The sequence below is a fragment of the Setaria italica genome, chromosome VIII (genome assembly GCF_000263155.2).
Source record: "Setaria italica strain Yugu1 chromosome VIII, Setaria_italica_v2.0, whole genome shotgun sequence".
Lineage (NCBI taxonomy): Eukaryota > Viridiplantae > Streptophyta > Magnoliopsida > Poales > Poaceae > Setaria > Setaria italica.
Genome location: NC_028457.1, coordinates 34,384,968 through 34,410,213, shown reverse-complemented (window position 1 = coordinate 34,410,213; position 25,246 = coordinate 34,384,968). Strand labels below are relative to the sequence as shown.

At 45.8% G+C, this 25,246-nt stretch overlaps 4 protein-coding genes and 2 pseudogenes across 4 annotated transcripts; all 6 read right to left on the bottom strand.

The window, feature by feature from the left end:
• Positions 1–2,476: 2,476 nt before the first annotated feature.
• On the bottom strand, positions 2,477–3,538 carry LOC101776729 (BTB/POZ and MATH domain-containing protein 2). The gene has a single exon (XM_004980708.2). It carries the CDS (start codon positions 3,536–3,538, stop codon positions 2,477–2,479), a length of 1,062 nt encoding a protein of 353 aa, XP_004980765.2.
• A 3,863-nt stretch (positions 3,539–7,401) lies between these two features.
• On the bottom strand, positions 7,402–8,508 carry LOC105914989 (BTB/POZ and MATH domain-containing protein 1). Its single transcript, XM_012848260.1, has one exon. It carries the CDS (start codon positions 8,506–8,508, stop codon positions 7,402–7,404), a length of 1,107 nt encoding a protein of 368 aa, XP_012703714.1.
• Positions 8,509–13,550: 5,042 nt separating this feature from the next.
• LOC101775921 lies at positions 13,551–14,630 on the bottom strand (annotated as a pseudogene).
• Positions 14,631–16,928: 2,298 nt separating this feature from the next.
• Positions 16,929–17,996, bottom strand: LOC101775506 (BTB/POZ and MATH domain-containing protein 2). The gene has a single exon (XM_004980707.1). The coding sequence runs from the start codon at positions 17,994–17,996 to the stop codon at positions 16,929–16,931; it is 1,068 nt and encodes a 355-aa protein (XP_004980764.1).
• A 1,447-nt stretch (positions 17,997–19,443) lies between these two features.
• Positions 19,444–20,541, bottom strand: LOC101775101 (BTB/POZ and MATH domain-containing protein 1). The gene has a single exon (XM_004980706.2). It carries the CDS (start codon positions 20,539–20,541, stop codon positions 19,444–19,446), a length of 1,098 nt encoding a protein of 365 aa, XP_004980763.2.
• Positions 20,542–21,700: 1,159 nt separating this feature from the next.
• Positions 21,701–23,592, bottom strand: LOC101774290 (annotated as a pseudogene).
• Between the last annotated feature and the right edge of the window lie 1,654 nt (positions 23,593–25,246).

The following is a 25,246-nucleotide window of genomic DNA, read 5'->3' as shown; positions in this document are numbered from 1 at the left end:
TGAATCATGTAACTTTTGTCGTTTCTTTTATAATTCAAATCTCTCGATAGCTTTGTCTTTTCGACCTTAGTTTCATTTTTAGTGTTTCTTTCTCTTTTCGACCTTAGTTTCGTTTTTAGTGTTTCTTGCGCCTTCGTCATCCTAGAATTGAGCACTATCCTTTAGTACCTTCTTTTAAAGATTTTCTTTTGTTTTGGTGTATGTTCTTAGTTGTACTTGTTTGTTTGCTTTTATGTTTGTGCTGGTGATTGCTTCAAGTATAAGGATCGTTGTTCGAAAGATTTGATGATTAAGAGTTTCAAGAGAACAAGAGCTGAAGAGCGGTAATAGGAACTTTTCGTTGGAGAAAGGCAAGTGTCCCTAACCATCCTTCGACCTATACTTTGTTTATAATACCATGATAATGTTAATCGAAACATGGAGTGACCACCCAGGAAAACAGTACAACCACAAGAATTATATGACTCTGGTCTGGGCTGAATAATTAGGGACTTTGGTTTGTGGTGGCTTTACCTAAAAGGGGCAACAACAGGAGACAATAGTTGGTGTATAACCCAGTCCTCTTGGGAAGGGAGCTTTGCTAAGACCCTATGTGTCAGTGTTTAAACCCGGCAACCTAGTTCCGTACCCAAGGTACAGTTTTGGTTGGTGGGTGTCGCCAAAATTAGGAACTCGATTGTGTACGTAGGCACGCAATTTAGACAGGTTCGGGCTGCTAAATCATGTAATACCCTACATCCTGTGTGTTGTTTGCTGGTATTCAATTGAACTTATATATTGGAGGAGTAGAGTTACAGGTCCGTTATTCTACAAGAGTACTAGTCTGATTCAGCTAGAGAGTCCTACTCTAACTGCTATGAGTAGTTTCTGAGTCCTCGACTAGTTTCTGTCCTCCACATAGACTACGCCGTCCTGCACCGTAGTCTTCATGTCTAACACATCTCGATGTATAGCCCTGTATACGGATCTGTCCAAACCTTGTGGTGGACCCATAGATGTATGTACAACACTATGCCCACTAGGAACGTTTATGCATTGTGCTAATCATGAAACCTTAGCAAGCTATCCTGATTGGGAAAACTTTGTAAAGGCCTCGTAGCGTACCTATGCAATCACACCTCGCAAGTGTTGTATGGTGCCTAGCTAGCACCGCATGGTTGGATCCAAAGTTTTTTGAACTTTTACGCGACTTGTAGGTAAAGATGTGGACCTCTGCAGAGATGACAAGCTGATCGATCAGCCATGCTCACAGTTAACAGTGTCCTAGACCCTCACATGATTAATAAACTTGAAGATGGACCTAAATCATTTATTCTGGTTATTTCTTGTGGCCTTGCTGAATACCAACCATAAGTGTACTCACCCTTGCTTACTGCTGCTCAAAAGAGGAAGGTGTGTGAAGTTTTTTGAAGATGATGCTGAGTTCTAGTCGTATACAGCCCCCAGTCACTTGCCTCTGAAGTTTGGAGCCTCCGTTTTCAGAATTAAGTTGTATATCTCTCATAGACTCGTAAGTAATAATTTATATTACTTTATGTGATATTGTTGCTGTTATTCACTTATGATGTCACTATATGTATGAAACTACATCTTGGTATACATATAGACAGCACTTGGTTTTGTTTCAGGTGTGACATATGTGTCCTCGTTTCATTTGTTCTCACTGACAGTCTATCAAGAACATCCACTAGTTCATGATGCACACGTGACCTGAGGAGCTAATTACTTATTCATGTACAGAGATGTAGATTAGTCATGTTTCTGGATAGGCAACAGAATTCTTCATCGGCATTCAGTCGAACGTGTGCAGGACGTGGCTCCGAAAACGATGTCGTGCGTTTGTCCAAGCAAGCTTCTTGCGTGCGTGAAGCCATGACGGCAAGACGAGCCTATCGGCCCTCTCTCACAGCTATACCTTTAGAGCGGAGGGAAAGCATGCACCAGCCACCGAGGCGAGTCATTCGCCGCCACACCGCTCGTTGCTCCCTACCGACCGTCGTCTTGCTCCAGGCCACCGAGGTCAATACGTCGGCGCGGGCGTCACCCATGCTCGCCGGTTGCCGCGTCCAAACTTGGGTCAGGAGGCCTGTCATTCCGACGCCAGAGCCGAACCAAAGAACGGCTCGCCGGCGTGGAGCTCTCTGTCTCCATGTAACGAATCACCGCCAGCCTCAGGTATACCAGTACAGTAACACACTATCTGTAGTTTACCATATATAATACACTTATACTACCTATAATACTCACATATACTACCCATACTACAGGTCAACTCTTTAATAGTATACAATTAATCTTAACCATCGGATGTTTTTATACTGGTCGTTTTTAACACTAGTATAATAGGGTACCGTAAAAGATCTCAGTGTAATAAATACAAGTCTTCGTTGTATAAATACATCATGCTTTGTACCAATGTAGTCATGGACTAGCTAGTATAAATATCTACTGAACAGAGAAACACCAAAGTGACCTCCTAGTCTTTTTTTGTTCTTTTGGAGACATCCAGCTTGGCAATAAGTTCGTCGTGAAGGGAGGGGCAACTGCTCCTCAGATGATCATACCCATCAGTGTCCATGACTGCCTTCAGACTACCGAGGGATAACAGGTACGCAAAGCAAGCCTCCTTCAGCCCACGGCACCCATGCTGCTCTGCCAGTACCAACGTAGTCATGGCAGTTCTTTTGGTAACACGACCGCAAAGCTTGTTCTCGCAAATCGACTTCAGCCTCTTCAGGTCGTACCTATCCGCTGCGACAAGTAGATGTTGAGCCATCACTATTTCTTCTCCCGCCTCCATGGCGGGCAGCGAGTCCGTGTATATGAAGTGGAGCAGTGCTTTGAACACATATGATTCCATGTCACGGATCACCACGGGAGCCGCCATCTTCTCCTTCATCGAACCAAACAGCTCTGCCTTGAACACAGATGACCGAGCGCCAAGAACGTTCCTGTGTGCAGGGAAAAGTTCCCCGTCTACATCGAAAGTAACATCTGCTCCTTCTCCCTTTGACAGGAGCTCAGCAAGGGCCTTGTGCAAGTCAGAGGGCGGCACGGCAACAGCCTGCCTAGTAGCAGCTTCTGTCCGGATAGCCAAGAAAACCGTGACGTCGCATCGGATGATGAAGCGATCGTGTTTGAAGTGCTTGGATCCTTCCCAAACAGCATCCGTTTTTAGAAACCGAGTGTAACCCCAGCCTACGGGAGCAGGTGCAGATTTGAAGCTCATTATCTGGCCATGATCCTTGCTGTATGCAGAGTCTGGCTTGCCCTGATGATCGAGCAAGCTGAACTTTAATCGGGCATTGACGACGGCATGGTCAGTGGCTGCTTCGTCGAGATAGAGGAACAATGACATGAAACCGACGCTGTCATCGTCGTACCCAGAAGGGTAGTATGTGATGTACCAGCTATGCCCTCCGATGTTGAAGTTGCCGGACCTGATGTACTTGTTGTTGCCGGCTGCCTTGATTGCAGAGTAGCACCTGATCCTGAGCACGTGCCACCCGGTCGCCATGTCGGCGACGACGGTCGACATGCTGCCGCTGCTGCCACCGGCAGAGGAGGAAGAAGACGTGGGAGGCATCCTGAACTGTACTTGCTCTAATATTGACACAGATGATGGTCGTGGTTTTGGCGGCGGGAGGTACACTACGGGAAACACTTAATTTGCCGAGTGCCACAGGCACTCAGCGAAGACCAAAAAATCTTGTGTCGGCAAACAGAACTTTGCCGAGTGTCAAAACTCGAGCACTCGGCAAACATTTTGCCGACGGTCAGAAAACACTCGGCGAAAAGACACACTCGGCGAAATTGGCGTTGACGGCGTCGAGGCTAACGGCAGCTTTGCCGAGTGCCAGACGGTAGGCACTCGGCAAACACCACGGCTTTGCCGAATGCCAACACACGGCAAACATGACCACTTTGCCGAGTGTCAGCACACGGCAAAGCCTGCATGAATATGATTTGGACTCACTAACATGAATATGATTTTTCCACTCATATTATTCCACTATTCCAATCACCTACAGTTCAAATTTGACTTCAATCAACAAATTACTCTAAATGAAATTAATTGATTAAATATAGTAAACAGGTCAATAAATAGTCCACCTTCTACCATGCAGTGCCAAATGTCATACATGTGGAGTATAAAAAGTTTGGAGGGTGGAGGAGGGAAAAAAATTTAGTTTTACCGAGTGTGTCAAAAAACACTCGGCAAACATGAAGGTTTGCCGAGTGTCGCGCCTAACACTCGGCACATCCTGAGCTTTGCCGAGTGTCCCCCGTCGACACTCGGCAAACAACTAACGTCCGTCACAGGCTTTACCGGACGCCGCACGTGGAGGTCACGTGCTCAAGGGTTTGCCGAGTGGATTTTATTTGCCGAGTGTCCTCCGTGAGTTTGCTGAGTGTTTTTTTTTGGCACTCGGCAAATCATATTTTCGCCGAGTGTAATATGTTTGCCGAGTGTTATCAGGAATACACTCGGCAAACGCGGCCTTCGCCGAGTGCCCGCAATAATGCACTCGGCGAATAAATTACACTCGGCGACTTTAGTATTTCCGTAGTAGTAGCTAGGCGTGTGGTTGATGTTATCAATGTCTTGATTGATCGAGAATTTGCGTGTACAGCCTATAAACAACGACAGGAGCGAGATCATCGAGATCGTAAGGAATTCTACTAGCGGTCAGATTGTAAGTTGGGATACGGACGCAAGCTGGTTTCCAATCAGGACTCTGAATGGTACAAGGCATCCGTATGAACAACATGTTGGCATCAAGCACTTTAGAAAACGCCCTATCAAACTTCTAAACTGTAGTAGTATATTTTTCAAACGAACCAAGCAGGAGGACTGTTGATTATCTATATATATACACCTAATATTAAAACAAATAAGACTTGTGCCTCTTTTTTTCGTTCGTCCAGAGGCTCCGTCTCTCTCCCTCCCTTCCGCCGCCTCGCCTACCTCCTGTCCCTGCTGCCCGCTGGCTTGCCGCCGCCGGTCGGCCGCCCCTCAGCCCCTGCCTCTTGGCCCTCACGGCTGGCCTGCTACCTGCTGGCCCGCGCAGGTAGGATCTGCAGGCCCGCGCTGTCGGCCAGATCTCCCACCCGCCACGTGAAGTTGGCAAGTCAGTGCGGAGCGGCGACGGACCCACCAGAATCCCCCACGGCCGCGACCGGCGTCGCCTCAAGATCTAGGCCTCCCTGCACGAGCGGCATCAGCATTGCATGCTAGATCACGCAACGTTGGACAAGGCCGCTTGCCAATGGGCACAGCGCCAGCCACCGACCGAAGCAGCCACCAGCTAGCTGCAGCCGCCAAGGATGCCAAGATCCGAGCCTCCCCTGGCGGCGAGCCCTCCTGCCCAATGCAGTGCAATGCAGCAGCAACAGGCCAACAGCTGGCTTGTCTCCCTTAGCAGCTTCGCCGAGCTCGTGCCCCTCTTGCCTCCCCTGTCCGCCTGCCTGCCTGACCTGCCTTGGTGTCTGCGGTTGGACTGTAGAGGAGGAAGGGAGTATAATTTTCTCTCTCACTCTCTTTTTCCGACGAAAAAAATGAGTTCTTTTTTTCCTCTTTGGTGTGTGCGAGGGGTTTGTGCGAAGTCTGTGGGGGATAGCTGGACTGAGAACAGCAAGCAGTACAGCTACAGCTGCATCGGGAGTTGGGGGGGAGAAGCGAGGGGGAAAACGCCAAACAAAATGGCCTGGTTAGGGAGGAGGCGATGCAACAACAAAAAACACAATTCTTTTGGGTTTTTGATTGTTGCACCAGGGTTAGAAATAAAAAAATCATGATATTAAAAAATACTATTGATCTTTACCGTAGCAATGCACGGGCATTTTGCTAGTATTAATAAAGAAGAAAATATAAACTGGGCAAACAATGACCCTATAGGGATGACAATAGAAGAAACATAAAACTTACAACAACTAAACTACGACTGATGAAGTGTAGTAGTATATGGTTCACTGCAAATTACAAACATGCAGTGGCAGAAGACACAACTCATTATTATAGAGATGAAGGAATGAGAACAACAGATCAAGATTCGTTTTAGAGAGAGAACTTAGATGTACATGTGTTGGGAAATAATTCTAAGGGAGACTCGAATGCAACAGAGTTAAGGAAAGCACTTGCGATTCAATTCCGAGAAAATAAGCCTCTGTTCACATTGGGGTAAGGCTCCCCTTTTATAGTGTCTTGAAGAACACTTTACATTTATTGAATACCCTTTCTCAACTACTACATTCCTAGAATATGCTGTACATAAAGGTCTTTTGGAGGTAACTTGTGCGACTTGTTCTTCTCTACCGAGTCACGTTTCTCATGCGTTCAGGCAATTCCGTAAATCATGCTCTCAGGCAATCCCATGAACCACACCTTCACGTTCCCAATGCCTCCCTGCAGCCATGCTTTGCACGCCTTCGCGCCTTCAACCTCGTGGTAATGGTTCCCTTAACCTCGCACTTGAAGTCACCCTAGCCTCGTTCTCGAAGTCATCTTAGCCTTGTCCCCGAAAGATGTGCAACCTCGTGCATTGAGCCTTGGCATGCTCATCCCAGCAACCCTAAGTAAAACACAGGGAAAAACTTGTTGCCCGAGGTTAGGTTCAGGTGCTCGAGGGTGAGCTTTGTTATGGCCTAGTCATCAGCAATTATTTCTTAGCTTCGAGATCAAATTCACAGCGTTGCCACGAGGCTAGTATGACTCTTATGCCAAACTGGCCCTCGAGGTTGGCCACCCTCACCCAAGGTCGATTATTTTGCGATGCTAGATGGCTCACGTCGAACGAAACAACCTCGAGGGTGACCATCTTTTTAGGCGATCCCCAACAACATTTTGGACGGCTTACTAATCCTGGTGGATTTTGGACCTCCTACTAGACACTGAGTTGTGCCAAAATGAATGACTTCACGTGTTTTTCTGCTGTTTAAAACCTGAACTGAACTGTGGTGAAATTTCGGTATTTTAGACAAGCTCAACACCTGAATTTTATATTAGTTACCTGGAACTAGACAACCGCACAAAAAACCAACGTAACACCAATATGACTCCAACAATTGATCTAAAACTCTCTTTTAATATAATTATTAATTATCATTCACTTGACACAGAAATTAGAAGCCTAGCTTTGTAAATACACCGGCCTTATCTTCAGCGATTTCTTTAGAACATGCCACTTTTTTCTGCTTATCTCTTGATCGGTAACAGAACTCTACTAACAAGAACCTGTCTAGTTATGCAAATTTATAGAAGAAAACACCCGTACATTACTTATTTATACAAGTGACCAGGTCGTTTTTACATTTAATATTACACGCTGAATTTTAAACCTCAAAAAATACCCATCTTTGTTCCTCACAAAAATATTACCAATTCTTGTTGGACCAGTACCTCTACTTAACAGAGAAACACAAAAATGACCTAATCTTGTTTCTTTTGGAGACGTCAAACTTGGCAACCAGTTCGTCATGCAGGGAGGGGCAACTGCTCCGCAGATGATCATACCCTTGGGTGTCCATAACCGCCTTCAGACTACCGAGGGACGAAAGGAAGGCGAAGCAAGCCTTCTTCAGACCATTGCAACCATGTTGCTCTGCCAATACCAACGTAGTCGCGGCTGTTTTTTTGGTAATACGACTGCACAGATTGTGCTCGCAAATCATCTTCAGCCTCTTCAGGTCGTACCTGTCCGCCGCAACAAGTAAATTTTGCGCCATTGCTATTTCTTCACCCGTTCGCACTTTAGGTACATTGTCAGTATAAATAAAGTCGAGCATCGCCTTGAACACCACAGGTTCCATACCATGAATTTCCACAGAATCTGCCTCTCCTTCCTTCAGTGGCCCGAAGAGCTCGGCCATGAAGACCGACGACCGAGCTGCGAGCACGTTCTTGTGTGCCAGGAACTGCTTGTCACGCACCTTCAACTTCACGTCCACCCCTTTCCCTGACGCGAGAAGCCTGCCGAGGTCCTTATGCAAGTCGTCGGAGGGTGGCACGGTGTCGACGAACATCATAGTGCCTTCTTTGTAGAAGCCGTTGAAAACGGTGATATCGCAAACGACCCTGAAGCTGTTGTCTCGCAGGTAATTTGAGTTCTCGAAATCTTCTCTTTTGATGAAGCTTGAGAAACCCCAGAAACATCTAGAGCCATGGAAGGCAACCGGGCAGAAGGAATTCCTGCTGTGGACCTGGTTGCCCTCCAGATCGAGCAAGCTGAACTTGAACTGTGCCCTGACGCTGCTCCTACCGCCGTGGATGAGGAAGAAGGATATCCAATCGCCAGTCTCCTCGTTACAACCAACGGGGTAGTATCTGAGAAACCAGCTGTGGCCTGCGACCAGGAACTTGCTGGAGGCGACGTAGCTGCCGACGCCGTAAGCCCTGGATTCGGAGTAGCCGTTAATCCTGAGGACGTGCGAGCCGCTCACCGTGGCGGTGGTGATGGCGGACGTGCTGCAGCCGCCAGCGACGGCACGCGAAGAAGCCGTGGAGGCCATGTTGCTCAGTGTTCTTTCTAATACGGCGTGGTTGATTTTGCATTGAGGTTGACGTTTATAGCAAGTAGGTCGCGTATATAGAACAGCCTCTGCATCTATTAGGTATCTACGTGTAATAGAGAAACTCGGATACAAGTTGAACACGCGTACGGTAAACATTGAAAGCAGCTGCACCGTACATCTGGCCGGACGGTGAGTCGGATACGGAATTACGGCTGCTGCTGGCTGCGTTTCTAATCACCAGCCCTATTAGGAGAAGCCGTACATCAAAAGTGTTAGCTCAACGTTGTATCAGATGAAGTGTAGAGGCATTTGCCCCATTTCGACCATATATGGCCGGGCCACACGCACAGGGCCGGTGTCTTGAATTCGCGCGCGGGGACGATGGATGTGGAAGAAATAAGGGACGCAATGTTGAGAAAATATGGATTGGCAAAGGCACGCGTTAAAACATGTAGTGGCAAAAGGAGGTATATAAAAATAATTTGCGGACATGTAGGGTAAGACAATTGGTATTTCAACGGTAGCATAGCTTTGAGAAATAAATTATAATAAATCATAATAGCATGTAATGAACAATGGCTGTTGTTGGGGATCTAAAAAAAGATGGTCACCCTCGAGGTCGTTTACTTCGACGAGAACCAAGTAACCTCGTGAAATCAAGATCCTCGTGTGAAGACAATTAGCCTTGCGGGTCCTATCTGACATGAAAACCATGTTAACCTCGCATCGTCTCTGTTGCCTTGGTCTCGAAGCTAAGGGTTGTTTGCTGATGGCTAAGATGTAAAATAGCTTACCCTCGGGCGCTCGAGGCTAACCTCAAGCGCAAGCTTTTCACCATGTTTTTCTACTCAGGGTCACTGGATGCTAGAATTGGGGGCACGAGGCTAGGCTACTTTCCCAGCACGAGGCTAAGAGGACTTTGAGCATGAGGTTAAGGAATCTACTAGCACGAGGCCAATAGTACAAAGGCATGAAAAACATGACCACAAGATCCTCGTGCGAAGACAATTAGCCTCGCGGGTCCTATCTGACGTGAAAACCATGTTAACCTCGCGTCGTCTCTGTTGCCTTGGTCTCGAAGCTAAGGGTTGTTTGCTGATGGCTAAGATGTAAAATAGCTTACCCTCGGGCGCTCGAGGCTAACCTCAAGCGACGAGCTTTTCACCATGTTTTTCTACTCAGGGTCACTGGATGAGCATGCCAGAATTGGGGGCACGAGGCTAGGCTACTTTCCCGGCACGAGGCTAAGAGGGTTTTGACCATGAGGATTAAGGAATCTACTAGCATGAGGCCAATGGTACAAAGGCATGAAAAGCATGACCACATGGAGGCGTTGGAAACATCAACCCCCAGAGGCGTGATTAACGTGATTGCCTGGAGGCTATAGAAGTGTGACTCAGTGTGTGAGATCAAGTTGCACAAGTTACCTCCAAAAGATTTTTATGTACGGCACATTCTAGGAATGTAGTAGATGAGAAAGGGTATTCACGGTATATAAAGTGACCCCTGGTCACTATAAAAGGAGAGCCCTACCTCAATGTAAAATGATCATTTTTCAGAACTGAATTGTGAGTGCTTTCTCGAATTCGCGTGCGGGGACGATGGATGTGGAAGAAATAATGAAAAAGGGATGCAATGTTGGAAACATGGAGAACATATGGAGTGGCAAAGGCACGCGCTAAAACACCACGTAGTGGCTAAAAGAGGTAATATAAAATAATTTGCGGACATGTGTATTTGAACGGTAGCATAGCTTTGAGGAATAAATTATATTAAATCATAATGGCATGTAATGAACAATGGCTGTGCGCGGTCGCAGAGGCCGGAGACAATTTTCTTTTCAAAAAAAATATATAACAGGATATAACGACGGACTTCAAATTTTGCTGCTTCAAGTTGTATTAATTGTTCAGGGAACAATCTTTTCTAGCAACTACCTGAGAAGAGATGAACAACTGCTCATCAGGTGTTATAAACCCATCGGTCACGATTACAGCCTTAGAAGGGTTCATGACCGCAACCTAGGATATTCTTCCCTATCCAACACCTTAGAAGAAGATTGCCTAAATCACATGGCACGGTGCTTGATCTCTCCTTCATTTCCGGTCCCCATTGCACGCAATCTAGACGTGACAGGAACAAAAATGCAAAATGCCGGTGGTTCGAAACGGTAAGATCCCAAATAATTAGGTAAGCATGGAGCTATCTTAGGCTGGGCACGAGTAAGGCTAGGCTCAAACAATACCAGGATGGAAATTGTTGGGGATCGCCTAAAAAGACGGGTCACCCTCGAGGTTGTCTTCTTCGGCAAGAGCCAGTTAACTTCACAAAATCAAGACAATAGTGCGAAGTCAATTAACCTAGGCCTAGACTGGTGTGAGAAACAGGTTAACCTCACATCCTCACATGCTAATGGATAAAATGTAAAGTGGCTTACCCTCGGGCGCTCGAAGTTAACCTCGAGCCAAGAGCTCTTCACCATGTTTTCCTACTCAGGGCTGTCGCTGAACAGTACGCGTCAAGGGTGAAGACACGAAGCTAGGTAACTTGTTCATCATAAGACTAAGAAGCTTTCAAGCATGAGGTTGAGGAGTTTACCAGCTCGAGGTTAAAGATACAAAGGCATGAAAAGCATGACTGTAGGAAGGTGTGAGAAGCGTGAACCCCGGAGGGCGTGATTAGCGTGACTACCTGGAGGCATCATAAGTGTGACTCGGTAGGAGAGTCCAAGTTGTACAAGTTACCTCCAAAGACCTTTAGGTACGGCATATTCTAGGAATCTATAGTAGGTGAGAAAGGGTATTGATGGTATGTAAAATGACCCCAGTCACTATAAAAGGGGAACCCCATTGTAAAGGGACGGATAATATTTGGAACGAGACCACGAGTGCTTCTCCTACTTTGTTGTGCTCGACTCTCCTTGAGATTTGTTTCCCAACAGAAATAATTATAATTAATGACTAGTTTGGAATAAGATTCGTGCAGTGCAGTTTATATGAAAAGGACCACCGCACCACTCGCTTGACTAAGTGAACCTTAAAACAATTTGCGTGAAACACATGCAGTGGCAAGGAACACAACCAACTTTTACATAATTCTCAGCTTAAAATGCTGATCACAAATTAAAGAGAAATTAACAAACTAGAGAAAAATCTCAAAAGTAAACAATTTTTCAGCTGAGTACTTAAGCTCCAATAATTTGCGGCAAAACACGTAGTGGCAAATTAAAAGGAGGTATATAAAAATAATTTGCGGACATGTAGGTTAAGACAATTGGTATTCGAACGGTAGCATAGCTTTGAGGAATAAATTATATTAAATCATAATAGCATGTAATGAACAATGGCTGTGTGCGGTCGTATAGACTAGAGACAATTTTATTTTCTAGAAAAATATAACGAGGAATAAGGATGGACTTTAAATTTTGCTGCTTCAAGTTGTTTTGTTCAGGGAACAATCTTTTCCAGAAACTACCTGAGAAGAGATGGCCAACTGCTCATCAGGTGTTGAAAACCCATCGGTCAACCTTAGACGGGTTCATGGTCGCAACCTACGATTTTATTCCCTTTCCAACACCTTAGAAGAAGATTGCCTTATAACAATTTGCATGAAACACATGCAGTGGCAGGGAACACAAGTAGTGATCGCAGAACCAATTTTTACATAATTCTCAGCTCAAAATGTTGATCACAAATTAAAGAGAAATTAACAAACTAGAGAAAAATCTCAAAAGCAAACAAATTTTCAGCTGAGTATTTAAGCTCCAATAATGTAGCTGCACCGATCAAGTAACTTTAACCCAACCGTCAAACCATAACATTATACTAGAATAAGTAATAGTAGCCGGAAAAGTGGACAAAGTCGATAGATCAATGAACGACGATTGCGAGCAGCTCACTGAGCAGAGAGAGGCAACTGGCTATCAGATGCTGAAACCCATCGCTATCCATCCCATTAACACGTCCTCGAACAGATAAAAATTCCACCAAACAGTGTGGTGAGCAATTAAGATGTGTGCTCTGACCACCAAACAGTCAACATTGATCACATCACATTTCCCTTAAAGAAGGAATTTAATATCAGCACTGCTAGCGCCCAGACGTATGATGGGTTTCCGATCGGACACTCTTGCAACATCAAAATAAAACATCAACAACATCGAAAATATATGGTTGCAATGTTGAAAAAATATGATAAAAAATGACTACATCATTCGACTCTAGGATAGAAAATTCCCGCCGCAACATGAACACTATGTTTCATGCAACATCTACTATGAAACATGTAGAAACAATAGTTGCAATATCGATGCTTAACTATTGCAACATATGTCAAGCCGTCCGATTTTTTTAAATTCCGAATGTCAGGTCTATAGCATTACCGATTTAATATTGATGGAGGGCATTCAGGTTATTTATCCAATATACTAGTTTACCTGAAATTAGCTAAAGTTGTTTTATAAGACAAAAGGAGTATAAGATATGCTGAGTTTAATAGGTGACCACACATTAACTTACCGTGAAAAACACATTAATCAGGCTTGAACCAGGTGCACAATATTCTTTTCCCTTTAAGCTTAAATCTGTATATAATTTACATAATCCCTTATATTTGGCACAGAACTCTAGCTCCAACATCATAGTTGTATCTGCATACCGTTGCCCAAATAAAAGTTGTTGAAGTATTTATATATTATCAAAATTATAGATAATTTGATTTATTCAGATATATAGGATTTCCTAGAGCTCTATATATCCAGCTCCAAAGAAATCTACAGCTTTTTAGGAGCTGGAGTTGTAGCAAACAGGGACAATTTAATCATAAATCAAAATGTAGTAGGTGAAAGTCCTGGACGTACGCCCACAAATTGTGAGCCTTACATATGATGGTAAAGCACGCTGAATGTAGCCTAAGCTTGATCCGAGCCGAGAATAAGTCTTCATTACACAGTAAAATACCGAAACCAAACCCATTAAACTACTAGAACTACTACCTCGGCGGGCAAGAAAAATACCATTCTAAACTCCACCGGTTAAGTTTTATATCCGACAGGTAGCAAACTTGTCGAGCAAATCTTGCAGAAGGGAGGGGCAACTGCTCTTTAGGTGACGATACTCATCGGTTTCCATGATTGGCTTTAGATTGCCAGGTGACACAAGAAACTGAAGGCAATAATCCTTAAGCAACAGGCAAGCATGCTGCTCGGCCAACACCAGCGTAGTTGCTACTGTGCTCATGTCAATGTGATCACAGAGCTTATCGATCCTCGCACATCAATTTCAGTCTCTTCAAGTCGTACATATCTGCCGCAACAAGAAGGTGTTGAGCCATCACTATTTCTTCTGCCTCTTCCATTGCAGGCAACGAGTCGGTGTACATGAAGTGAAGCAAGGCTCTGAACACGTTGGACTCCATGTCTTGGATCTGGATATGAGCAGCCGTCTTCTCCTTCATCGGCCCAAAGAGCTCTGCGCCGAACACCGAGGATCGGGCGGCGAGAATGTTCCTATGAGCCGTGAAGCGCTCGCCGCCAACCTCAAAGACCACGTCTCCCCCTTTCCCTGACAACAGGAGGCGGCCAAGGTCCTGGTGCAAGTCTGACGGTGGCACCGTGACGCGCTGCTGCTTCGTGATCGATTTTGAACTTGAGAACGCTGACTTCACACTTGATGTTCAAGCAATCATCTCCGAGATATTCGGATTCCTCCAATTCACTCCTCAAACCGTACCAATGTGAACCACGAACCTTGGTGTTCCTCGCGGCGTAGAATCGTGGAGCTGGCTCTCCTTCCTTGTCTAGCTAGTAAGAAGAACTTGAATCGTGCATTGACGATCTCGTCCTTGGAATCGAGGCAGAAGACATCGACCGCTATCCAGTTAGTGCTGCCCTTGTTGTCACCATTGGGGTAATATCTGAAAACCCAGCTGAGCCCGCCAACAATGAACGCATTCAATTCGATGAACTTACCGACGCCGAGCCGCTTTGTTGCGGAGTAGCATTCAACACGGAGAACGTGTGAGCCGGCCTCGGTGATGATCGACGTGCTGCAGCTGCCAGCAGAGGAGGCGCCGCCGCCTATGCCGGCGGCGGCAGCGGATGGGGAAGACGAGTTGCTCATGTGCAGCGGCGGCGCACGGATCGGTGAACAATGGAGGCGGAGGAAGCGCTTAGGGCGAGGCAACAAGAACAATGGAGGCTGGATCTGACGTCCGAGAGTTTATAGATGCAACTTTTCCGTGCTTTGGAGTCTTCAACGACTAGGGAAAGATAGGAATTTTGAGAGCATGGGAGAAGGAAGGAATAAAGGAAACGAGGAATGGAAAACAAGAAGAAAAAAGGAAATCACTCCTCCAACAGATTAGACTCTTCCCCACAAAAAAAAAGAAAATAAAAGGAATGTACTCTTTCTATTTTCTCATTCCTTCCATATATAAATGGTTGATGTGTGCGAAATCAAGGGATTCAGATTGGCGATACTAAGAAACGGGTACATTGGTACACATAACCTGACTCAAAAGTTGTGTTATACAAAACCACGTAGTTGAGAGAAAACAATGGTTATTTTTCGAAACAACGGTCTTATAAACTAAATATTAGGAATATGGTACTACCCTCTCACCATTGTACATTTGCCAAGTAACTCAGAAATTTCCTTTATTCTATCCAATATTAAAGGATGTGGATTATTATGAGACAACCAAAAAATAAATTATTGTAGGAGTTGTATAATAAATAATCTCAAACTTACGTGTCACTGTATGAGAAGAGCCTATCAGATGGCACTAGGTCTGGACGCCGAGCTAGTACATGTCTATCAATGTCTTGATTGATCGAGAATTTGCGTGTACAGCCTATAAACAACGACATGAGCGAGATCATCGAGATCGTAAGGAATTCTACTAGCGGTCAGATTGTAAGTTGGGATACGGACGCAAGGTGGTTTCCAATCAGGACTCTGAATGGTACAAGGCATCCGTGTGAACAACATGTTGGCCGCAAGCACTTTAGGAAACGCCCTATCAAACTTCTAAACTGTAGTAGTATATTTTTGAAACAAACTAAGGGGGTGTTTGGATCCCCGGACTAAATTTTAGTCCCTGTCACATCGAATGTTTGGATACTAATTAGGAGTATTAAACATAGGGTAATTACAAAACCAATTTCACAACCCCTAGGCTAAATCACGAGACGAATCTATTAAGCCTAATTAGTCCATGATTTGACACTGTGGTGCTACAGTAAACATTCGCTAATGATAAATTAATTAGGCTTAATAGATTCGTCTCGCGATTTAGCCTAGGGGTTCTGCAATTAGTTTTGTAATTAGCTCATGTTTAGTCCTTCTAATTAGCATCCGAATATCCGATGTGACACAGACTAAACTTTAGCTCCAGATCCAAACACCCCTTAAACAGGAGAGCTACTGATTATCTCTACCTTAATATTAAAAAGTACGGTTGTTTCTTCCAACTGTCATGGTTATTTTGTAAAAAAATCTCTCAACTTCTTTTAATCAACCTACAGTCCTTGGAATAGTTCTTGCCTTTGCTCATGTTCTTTTGTCCCGCCTAAAGGCATGGACCGATTAACTATTAGAAAAATAACCTCCTATCCCTAAACTTAGTACCGGTTACTTTTAGACTCGGTACTCATCTTTTGGGCTGTAAAATTACTCAAGTGTCGGTTAGGAATTCCGTAATATAAAGTGAGATTGCGAAATTTTGAACCATTTTTCTATAATTGTTTTAGAGGTTTTAAAAGTGCTGGTAAATGATTGGCCCTATATTTAGAAAATAAATAAAATAAGAAACAATTTAATTAGTAATTGATTAGTTGAGCAGCCATATTTTCTATGGGCTCATCAATTGTGAACCATGATTATATGGTATTCATTTTCATATGAGTCAATCGATTATAGCGGTTTGTTCATTTGATTAGTAGTTGATTGGTTATGTACATCTTTGCTATAAATATCCTTACATGTACATCTTTGCTATAAATTTAAAACTATTGTTCATTTGATTTTCTATAAATATCAATTTTTTTTCTTACTAGCTCTTTTGAAAACACGTGCGTGTGCGTAATTATAATTAATGACTGGTTTGGAATAAGAATCGTGCAGTTTATATGAAAGGACCACCGCACCACTCGCTTGACTAAATGAACCTTAAAACAATTTGCATGTGGCAGGGAACACAAGTAGTGATTGCATTTTACATAATTCTCAGCTCAAAATGCTGATCACAAATTAACAAACAAGAATCTCAAAAGCAAACAAATTTTCAGCTGAGTATTTAAGCTCCAATAATGAAGCTGATTTTTGTGCACCGATCAAGCATCTTTAACCCAACCGCCAAACCATAACATAATACTAGAACAAGTAATAGTAGCTAGAAAAGTGGACATAGTCGATAGATCAGGGAGCAACGTTGGCGAGCAGCTCACTGAGCAGAGAGGGGCAACTGGCTGTCAGATGCTTGAACCCATCGCTATCCAGGATCGTCTTCAGATTGCCCGGAGACCTGAGAAACTTGAAGCACGCCTCTTTCAGCCCCTTGCAGCCATGCTGCTCTGCAAGCGCCAACGTAGTCGCCGCCGTGCCAGTGCTGACGTAGTTGCAAAGCTTGTCCTCGCAGATGAGCTTCAGCCTGTCTAGGCCATACCTATCAGCTGCAACAAGCAAATGCTGAGACATTACAAATATACCATCCTTCTCCATCTCAGGCAGCGAGTCGGTGTAGATGTAGTGGAGCATGGCCTTGAACACTCTCGGCTCCATGTCATCGATCTTGATGTGGCTTGTGTGCTTCTCCTTCATCGGACCGAAGAGTTCCGCCATGAAGACGGAGGACCGTGCTCCGAGCAGGAGCCTGTGTGCGGCGAATGTCTCCTCGCCGACCTGAAACGTGACATCTGCTTCCACACCGGACGAGAGGAGATGGCCTAGATGCGTGTTCACGTCCGATGGTGGCACAGTGACGAACGGCGAGCTGTTCTCAGCGCGAATCTCCATCTCGTCCTTTAAGACGGTGACATCACACCTGACTCTGAATCGGTCATCCTTCAGATAGGTTGATTCTTCCAAGCCCTTTGTTTTGATGAATTTTGGGTATCCCCATGACCTGTTTTTGGAGCCGAAGGCACATATGACGCTTCCAACCTTGTATGATGGCACTGTTTCGCCCACATGGTCGAGTAAACTGAATCCGAATCTTGCCTTCACCTTCGTGCTATAGGAACTATCAGACTTGAGAAAAAAGGATATCCAACCGGAGCTCTCTGAGTCGTAACCATCGGGGTAGTACGCGATAAACCAGCGATGGCCTCCCACGTCGAACGTAACGGATTTGATGAACTTGCCGTTGCCGAGCCCCTTGGTCCGGGAGTACCCATCGATGGTGAGCACGTGTGACCCCTCCACAGCCGCGGCGACGATGGAGGACGCGCTCTGTGCCCTGCCGCTGAAGACGGCAGAGCTCGACATGGCCTACGATGTGAGTAGACTAGAGAAGATGTTGGTCACATCTGCATAGGAGAAGGGCGAGAGGTTTTTATGTGCGACAATGGCAGCGGCGTCACGCATAGGAGAAGGGCGAGAGGTTTTTACGTGTTAATGTTCTTTTGGGCCGTAAAATTACTCGAGTGTTGGTTAGGAATTCCGTAATATAAACTGTGTAGAATCGCGTGAAAAACTGAAGAATCCCGGAGAAAAACGGAAGTGCTCGGCACAAACTCCTGCGGTCACTAATATTGGGCCGGCTCCCGCGTCCGAGTCCCATGCAATACGGTCGTGGCGTTCAGTTGGGCCAGGCCCATGCGGGTGGCTCACAAGTCACAACACAAGTTACAGGCTGCTGGTTCCGTAGCAGCGGCACACGCAGTACGCGGCTCTAAGGCCAGCTGCCCACCAGCAAAATTAGCTTGCAAAATAAAGTTGGTATCTATTCGTTTTAGAAACAAAATTAGAAAATAATATAATTAATTCATGGAACCAGAAAAATAATATCATGAACCTGTCTAGTTATACAAATTTATAGAAGAAAACACCCGTACATTACTTATTTAGTCGTTTTTACATTTGATATTACACGCTGAATTTTAAATCTTAAAAAATACCCATCTTTGTTCCTCACAAAAAAAAATTACCAATTCTTGTTGGACCAGTAGGTACTGTTCATCGCGGTTACTGTTCACGCGCGGTACTGTTCATCATCGTAGGTACTGTTCATCTCTCTCTAGTCTAGCCTAGGGTTTCAATCTAAGTGAGGGATTTTTATTGATCTCTCCAATTAAGAGAGGGAGGATGTTTGGGCGGAGGCTAGATGCACTTTTTGTAAGCACATTACTTGTCTCAATTTTTCATATTAGTGAATTAATCTATGTGCTTGTGTGTCGTGTTGTGCTGAGGTTAAGATTGATTTGATCCATCTAAAATCATGCTAGGGCATCTTATTAGAGCTTAATCTATTCTCGTCATTGTCTGATACAGTCTGCTTGTTCCTTTAATATCTCAAGATCCGAAAGTCCGATTGACATGATTCCAGTTGGGTTAGTTGCATAATTTTGTATGGATTTTTCTGTCAAATTTTTAGGTTGATCGGTCTTACAGATTTTCGTCCATATCCTTTTTATTAAGGAAACAGTATTCTGTCCAGATTTGAAAAACGTGATTTAATTAGGTTTTGAGAGGAAGGGGAAGTGTTAAACTTTATTTTTGAACTTGCGCCCATTCACCCCCCCTCTGGTCGCCGTTTCGGTCCTTCACTGTCTAGTTATGCAAATTTATAGAAGAAAACACCCGTACATTACTTATTTATACAAGTGACCAGGTCGTTTTTACATTTAATATTACACGCTGAATTTTAAACCTCAAAAAATACCCATCTTTGTTCCTCACAAAAATATTACCAATTCTTGTTGGACCAGTACCTCTACTTAACAGAGAAACACAAAAATGACCTAATCTTGTTTCTTTTGGAGACGTCAAACTTGGCAACCAGTTCGTCATGCAGGGAGGGGCAACTGCTCCGCAGATGATCATACCCTTGGGTGTCCATGACCGCCTTCAGACTACCGAGGGACGAAAGGAAGGCGAAGCAAGCCTTCTTCAGACCATTGCAACCATGTTGCTCTGCCAATACCAACGTAGTCGCGGCTGTTTTTTTGGTAATACGACTGCACAGATTGTGCTCGCAAATCATCTTCAGCCTCTTCAGGTCGTACCTGTCAGCCGCAACTAGTAAATGTTGCGCCATTGCTATTTCTTCACCCGTTCGCACTTCAGGTACATTGTCAGTATAAATAAAGTCGAGCATCGCCTTGAACACCACAGGTTCCATACCATGAATTTCCACAGAATCTGCCTCTCCTTCCTTCAGTGGCCCGAAGAGCTCCGCCATGAAGACCGACGACCGAGCTGCGAGCACGTTCTTGTGTGCCAGGAACAGCTTGTCACGCACCTTCAACTTCACGTCCACCCCTTTCCCTGACGCGAGAAGCCTGCCAAGGTCCTTATGCAAGTCGGAGGGTGGCACGGTGTCGACGAACATCATAGTGCCTTCTTTGTAGAAGCCTTTGATAACGGTGATATCGTAAACCACCCTGAAGCTGTTGTCTCGCAGGTAATTTGAGTTCTCGAAATCCTCTCTTTTGATGAAGCAAAACCAGAAACATCTATAGCCATGGAAGGCAACCGGGCAGAAAGACTTCGCGCTGTGGACCTGGTTGCCCTCCAGATCGAGCAAGCTGAACTTCAACTGTGCCCTGACACTGCTCCTACCGTCGTGGACGAGGAAGAAGCATATCCGATCGCTAGTCTCCTCGTTCCAACCAACGGGGTAGCATCTGAGAAACCAGCTGTGGCCTGCGACCAGGAACTTGCTGGAGGCGATGGAGCTGCCGACGCCGTAAGCCCTGGATTCGGAGTAGCCGTTGATCGTGAGGACGTGCGAGCCGCTCACCGTGGCGGTGGTGATGGCGGACGTGCTGCAGCCGCCGGCGACGGCACGCGAAGAAGCCGTGGAGGCCATGTTGCTCGGTGTTCTTTCTAATACGGCGTGGTTGACGATTTTGCATTGAGGTAGACGTTTATAGCAAGTAGGTCGCGTAGATAGAACAGCCTCTGCATCTATTAGGTACCTACGTGTAATACAGAAACTCGGATGCAAGTTGAACACGCGTACACGGTAAACATTGAAAGCACCTGTGCCGGATGGGAGTCGGATACGGAATTACGGCTAGTGCTGGCTGCGTTTCTAATCACCAGTCCGATTAGGACAAGCCGTATATCAGAAGTGTTAGCTCAATGTTGTATCAGATGAAGCCATATTATGGCCGGGCCACACGCACAGGGCCGGTGTCTCGAATTCGCGCGCGGGGACGATGGATGTGGAAGAAATGAAAAAGCGACGCAATGTTGCAAGCATGGAGAAAATATACAGTGGCAAAGGCACCCGTGGAAACACATAGTGGCAAAAGGAGGTATTTAAAAATAATTTGCGGACATGTAGGATAAGACAATTGGTATTTCAACGGTAGCATAGCTTTGAGGCTTTGAGGAATAAATTATATTAAATCATAATAGCATGCAATGAACAAAGGTTGTGTGCGGTTGCTGAGGGATATGGGTACGTACTGCATGGATTCCCACCGACTACGATACTGGCCGGACCTGATAAGTGGGCCTGCCCGATCAAGACGTGCGGGTTGAGCACATGATGTTACTTGAGTACACATCAAGGTATCTAGACAATACAAATCTACCAGGATATCGTGGGACGCGTATTGTAATCTGACTTGGATTACCTTTCATGTAACTACCGAGTAGATTTAGTTCAAACTGACTTGTAATTTTTTATCGTCAGCCTATATAAAACGGCCAAGGGAGCCTCCCGAGGCGATCAGATCAATCTTGAGCAATACAATCCCCATACAGGACGTAGGGTAACACTCCCCGGAGGCTTGAACTTGTCTAAAATACTCGTGTCCCCTTCATATTCTCGCGATCACCTTCAAGTTCTTAGTTTCACAATCTCCCTCACCTGCAAATCAACCATTTGGGTAACCCCTGGTGGACTGTTGGACTTATAAATCCGATAGTCACATAGGCTAGAGACAATTTTATTTTCTAAAAAAGATATAACGAGGAATAAGGACGGACTTCAAATTTTGCTGATTCAAGTTGTATTTTCAGGGAACAATCTTTTCTAGCAACTACCTAAGAAGAGATGGGCAACTGCTCAGGTGTTGAAAACCCATCGGTCACGATTACAGCCTTAGAAGGGTTCATAGCCGCAACCTACGATTTTCTTCCCTTTCCAACACCTTTGAAGAAGTTTGCCTAAATCACATGGCATGGTGCTTGATCTCTCCTTCATTTCCGGTCCCCCGTTGCAATCGCCATCCAGAAGCGATAGGAACAAAAAATGCAAAATGCCGGTGGTTCCAAACGGTAAGATCCCAGATAATTAGGTGGGCATGGAGCTACCTTAGGCTGGGCACGAGTAAAGCTAGGCTCAAACAATACCATGATGGAAATCTTCTATACTATAAAGATCCACAACAATTGAAAATATTTTTTACCTAAACAATTTCACCTATACCTCTCACGTTGGACCCACTGCTCAGGTCAAAGGGGTGTGACACGAAGGAGGGAGACAGGAAAACCGACCAAAGAAAAATGATTGTGCCAAAATCAAAAAAAAATTGACACCGTGCTTTCTCCGACCCGCCTCATGTACCCACCCCGACCCGGCCCCGTAAATCTCGCCCCCGATCACCGTGATTAGCAATAATCCACGCTGACCATACACCCCTTCCATCTTCACCCAACGCCGCCGTGTCCCCATAAGCTGATTTTTGTGCACCGCCGTGTCCCCACGCTGACTATACTATAATGAAGCTGATTTTTGTGCACCGATCAAGCATCTTTAACCCAACCGCCAAACCATAACATAATACTAGAACAAGTAATAGTAGCTAGAAAAGTGGACATAGTCGATAGATCAGGGAGCAATGTTGGCGAGCAGCTCACTGAGCAGAGAGGGGCAACTGGCTGTCATGCTTGAACCCATCGCTATCCATGATCGTCTTCAGAAGTTCAGATTGCCCGGAGACCTGAGAAACTTGAAGCAGGCCTCTTTCAGCCCCTTGCAGCCATGCTGCTCTGCAAGCGCCAACGTAGTCGCCGCCGTGCCAGTGCTGACGTAGTTGCAAAGCTTGTCCTAGCAGATGAGCTTCAGCCTGTCTAGGCCATACCTATCAGCTGCAACAAGCAAATGCTGAGACATTACAAATATACTATCCTTCTCCATCTCAGGCAGCGAGTCGGTGTAGATGTAGTGGAGCATGGCCTTGAACACTCTCGGCTCCATGTCATCGATCTTGATGTGGCTTGTGTGCTTCTCCTTCATCGGACCGAAGAGTTCCGCCATGAAGACGGAGGACCGTGCTCCGAGCAGGAGCCTGTGTGCGGCGAATGTCTCCTCGCCGACCTGAAACGTGACATCTGCTTCCACACCGGACGAGAGGAGATGGCCTAGATGCGTGTTCACGTCCGATGGTGGCACAGTGACGAACGGCGAGCTGTACTCAGTGCGAATCTCCATCTCGTCCTTTAAGACGGTGACATCACACCTGACTCTGAATCGGTCATCCTTCAGATAGGTTGATTCTTCCAAGTCCTTTGTTTTGATGAATTTTGGGTATCCCCGTGACCTGTTTTTGGAGCCGAAGGCACGTATGCCTTCTGAAACGTTGTTGTATGATGGCACTGGTTCGCCCACATGGTCGAGTAAACTGAATCCGAATCTTGCCTTCACCTCCGTGCTATCGGAACTATCAGACGTGAGAAAAAAGGATATCCAATCGGAGTTCTCTGAGTAGTAACCATCGGGGTAGTACGCGATAAACCAGCGATGGCCTCCCACGTCGAACGTATCGGATTTGATGAACTTGCCGTTGCCGAGCCCCTTGGTCCGGGAGTACCCATCGATGGTGAGCACGTGTGACCCCTCCACGGCCGCGGCGACGATGGAGGACGCGCTCTGTGCCCTGCCGCTGAAGACGGCAGAGCTCGACATGGCCTACGATGTGAGTAGACTAGCTACAGAAGATGTTGGTCACATCTGCAAAGGAGAAGGGCGAGAGGTTTTTATGTGCGACAATGGCAGCGGCGTCACGCAAGCAGAGACGAGAAGGGCAGAACGTGAATTAATGTGCTGCACGCCGAGACGGCGCGAACGTGCGACGAAGAGTCGCCCCGGCGTTCAATCTCCTAGGAGGAGGCGACAAGGAGTAATTCCGAGAACAGCTCAAAGGACAGGTTTTTTTTTTGTTAATTCTTTTATCTCAAAGCATATGTACTGCATGTTTTTTTTTTGGGACTGTCTAGCTATCTGTTGACAGATTTCTGGTGTTCAAATCTGTCAAATTTTTAACAAATCAGAGGTTGACACGTAAGCAGAAAAATGACGGATTTTCAATAGTACAAATCTGTCAGATTCTATTGGCAGGCTAATGAACACTTAACGGGTCCAAAAATAAAACAACATCCAATAAGAAACTTTTGGTGACAACTTAAAATCAAAGTTACCTGTTGATTGTCATTTCTGTTATATCCTTTCCACACTCAAGAAATAAAAATACTTATTGTAAGCTCGTTGAGACGGAGAAATTAATGGACCAAGCAGCCGCTCGTTGAGGGCCAACTGCACCGGATCTCGATCCCAGGGACAGAGGAGGAAGGTGAACGAAAGGACTCTGGAGATTTCAAGAATGGCTGAATGGGGAGAGGAAACGAGTAGACAGTCGGAGAAGGAAGGGTGCGGTCTCCAAAAATTAACAGGCTAACGGGTTTGGGGGAGGATCCTCAACCGTTAACAAAAAGAAACCCGCGGCTGAAAAGTAGCACACATCTCAAAGCACAAATCTAATGCACCAAAATTTGACGATTTTTTAAGAAAATCTGCTGACAGATATTTAGCAAAAGTCTTTTTTTTGGATAAAGACTGAGGAAGCAAGTTAACACAACCATTGAACCATGCATTACTATTTCGTATCAATATACCACGTCAACAAAAATAGGAATATTTCTCTTAAGTTATAAAGGAAAGCATTCCGGCCTTTTGCACTAATAGATCGATGTATGGATCAAATAAAGGAAAATAGGCACATGGTCTCTGATTTCGCACCTTCCAATTTAAGGACGTCAGGCCGTCAGGGACAGGGAGCAAGCTTGGCCAGCAGCTCCTTGACAACAGATGGGAAAGTACTCATCAGATGGTCAAAGCCCCCATTAGCCAGGGCTGCCTTGAGATTGCAAGGCGAATTGAGAAAGCTGAAACATGCCTTCTTGAGCCCGTGGCATGCTGCTCAACGAGTGCCAGTACACCGCCGGCCGACCACCCTCCCCACCACCAGCCGCCCTCCCCACCGGCGACACGCCCTCTCCGGCCGCTTCCTGTCCTCCCGGCGGCGAGTCCTGGTGGCGGCGCGAGCTCCAGGAGCGGCCGGTGGCAGCGCGGGACGGGATCGGCGAGGAACTCCGGCGGCAGCACGACGTAGCTCCGGGGTTGGTGGCATCGCGAGCTCTAGGAGGGCACGGGGCAGGGCCGGACTGGGACGGGAGCAGCGCGGGCTCCGGTGGCGGCACGGGCTCTAGTTGGCGGCGCTGCAACATAGGGGACTCCGGTGGCAGCGCGAGCTTCAGGAGGATGTGGGATGGGGCCGACGCGG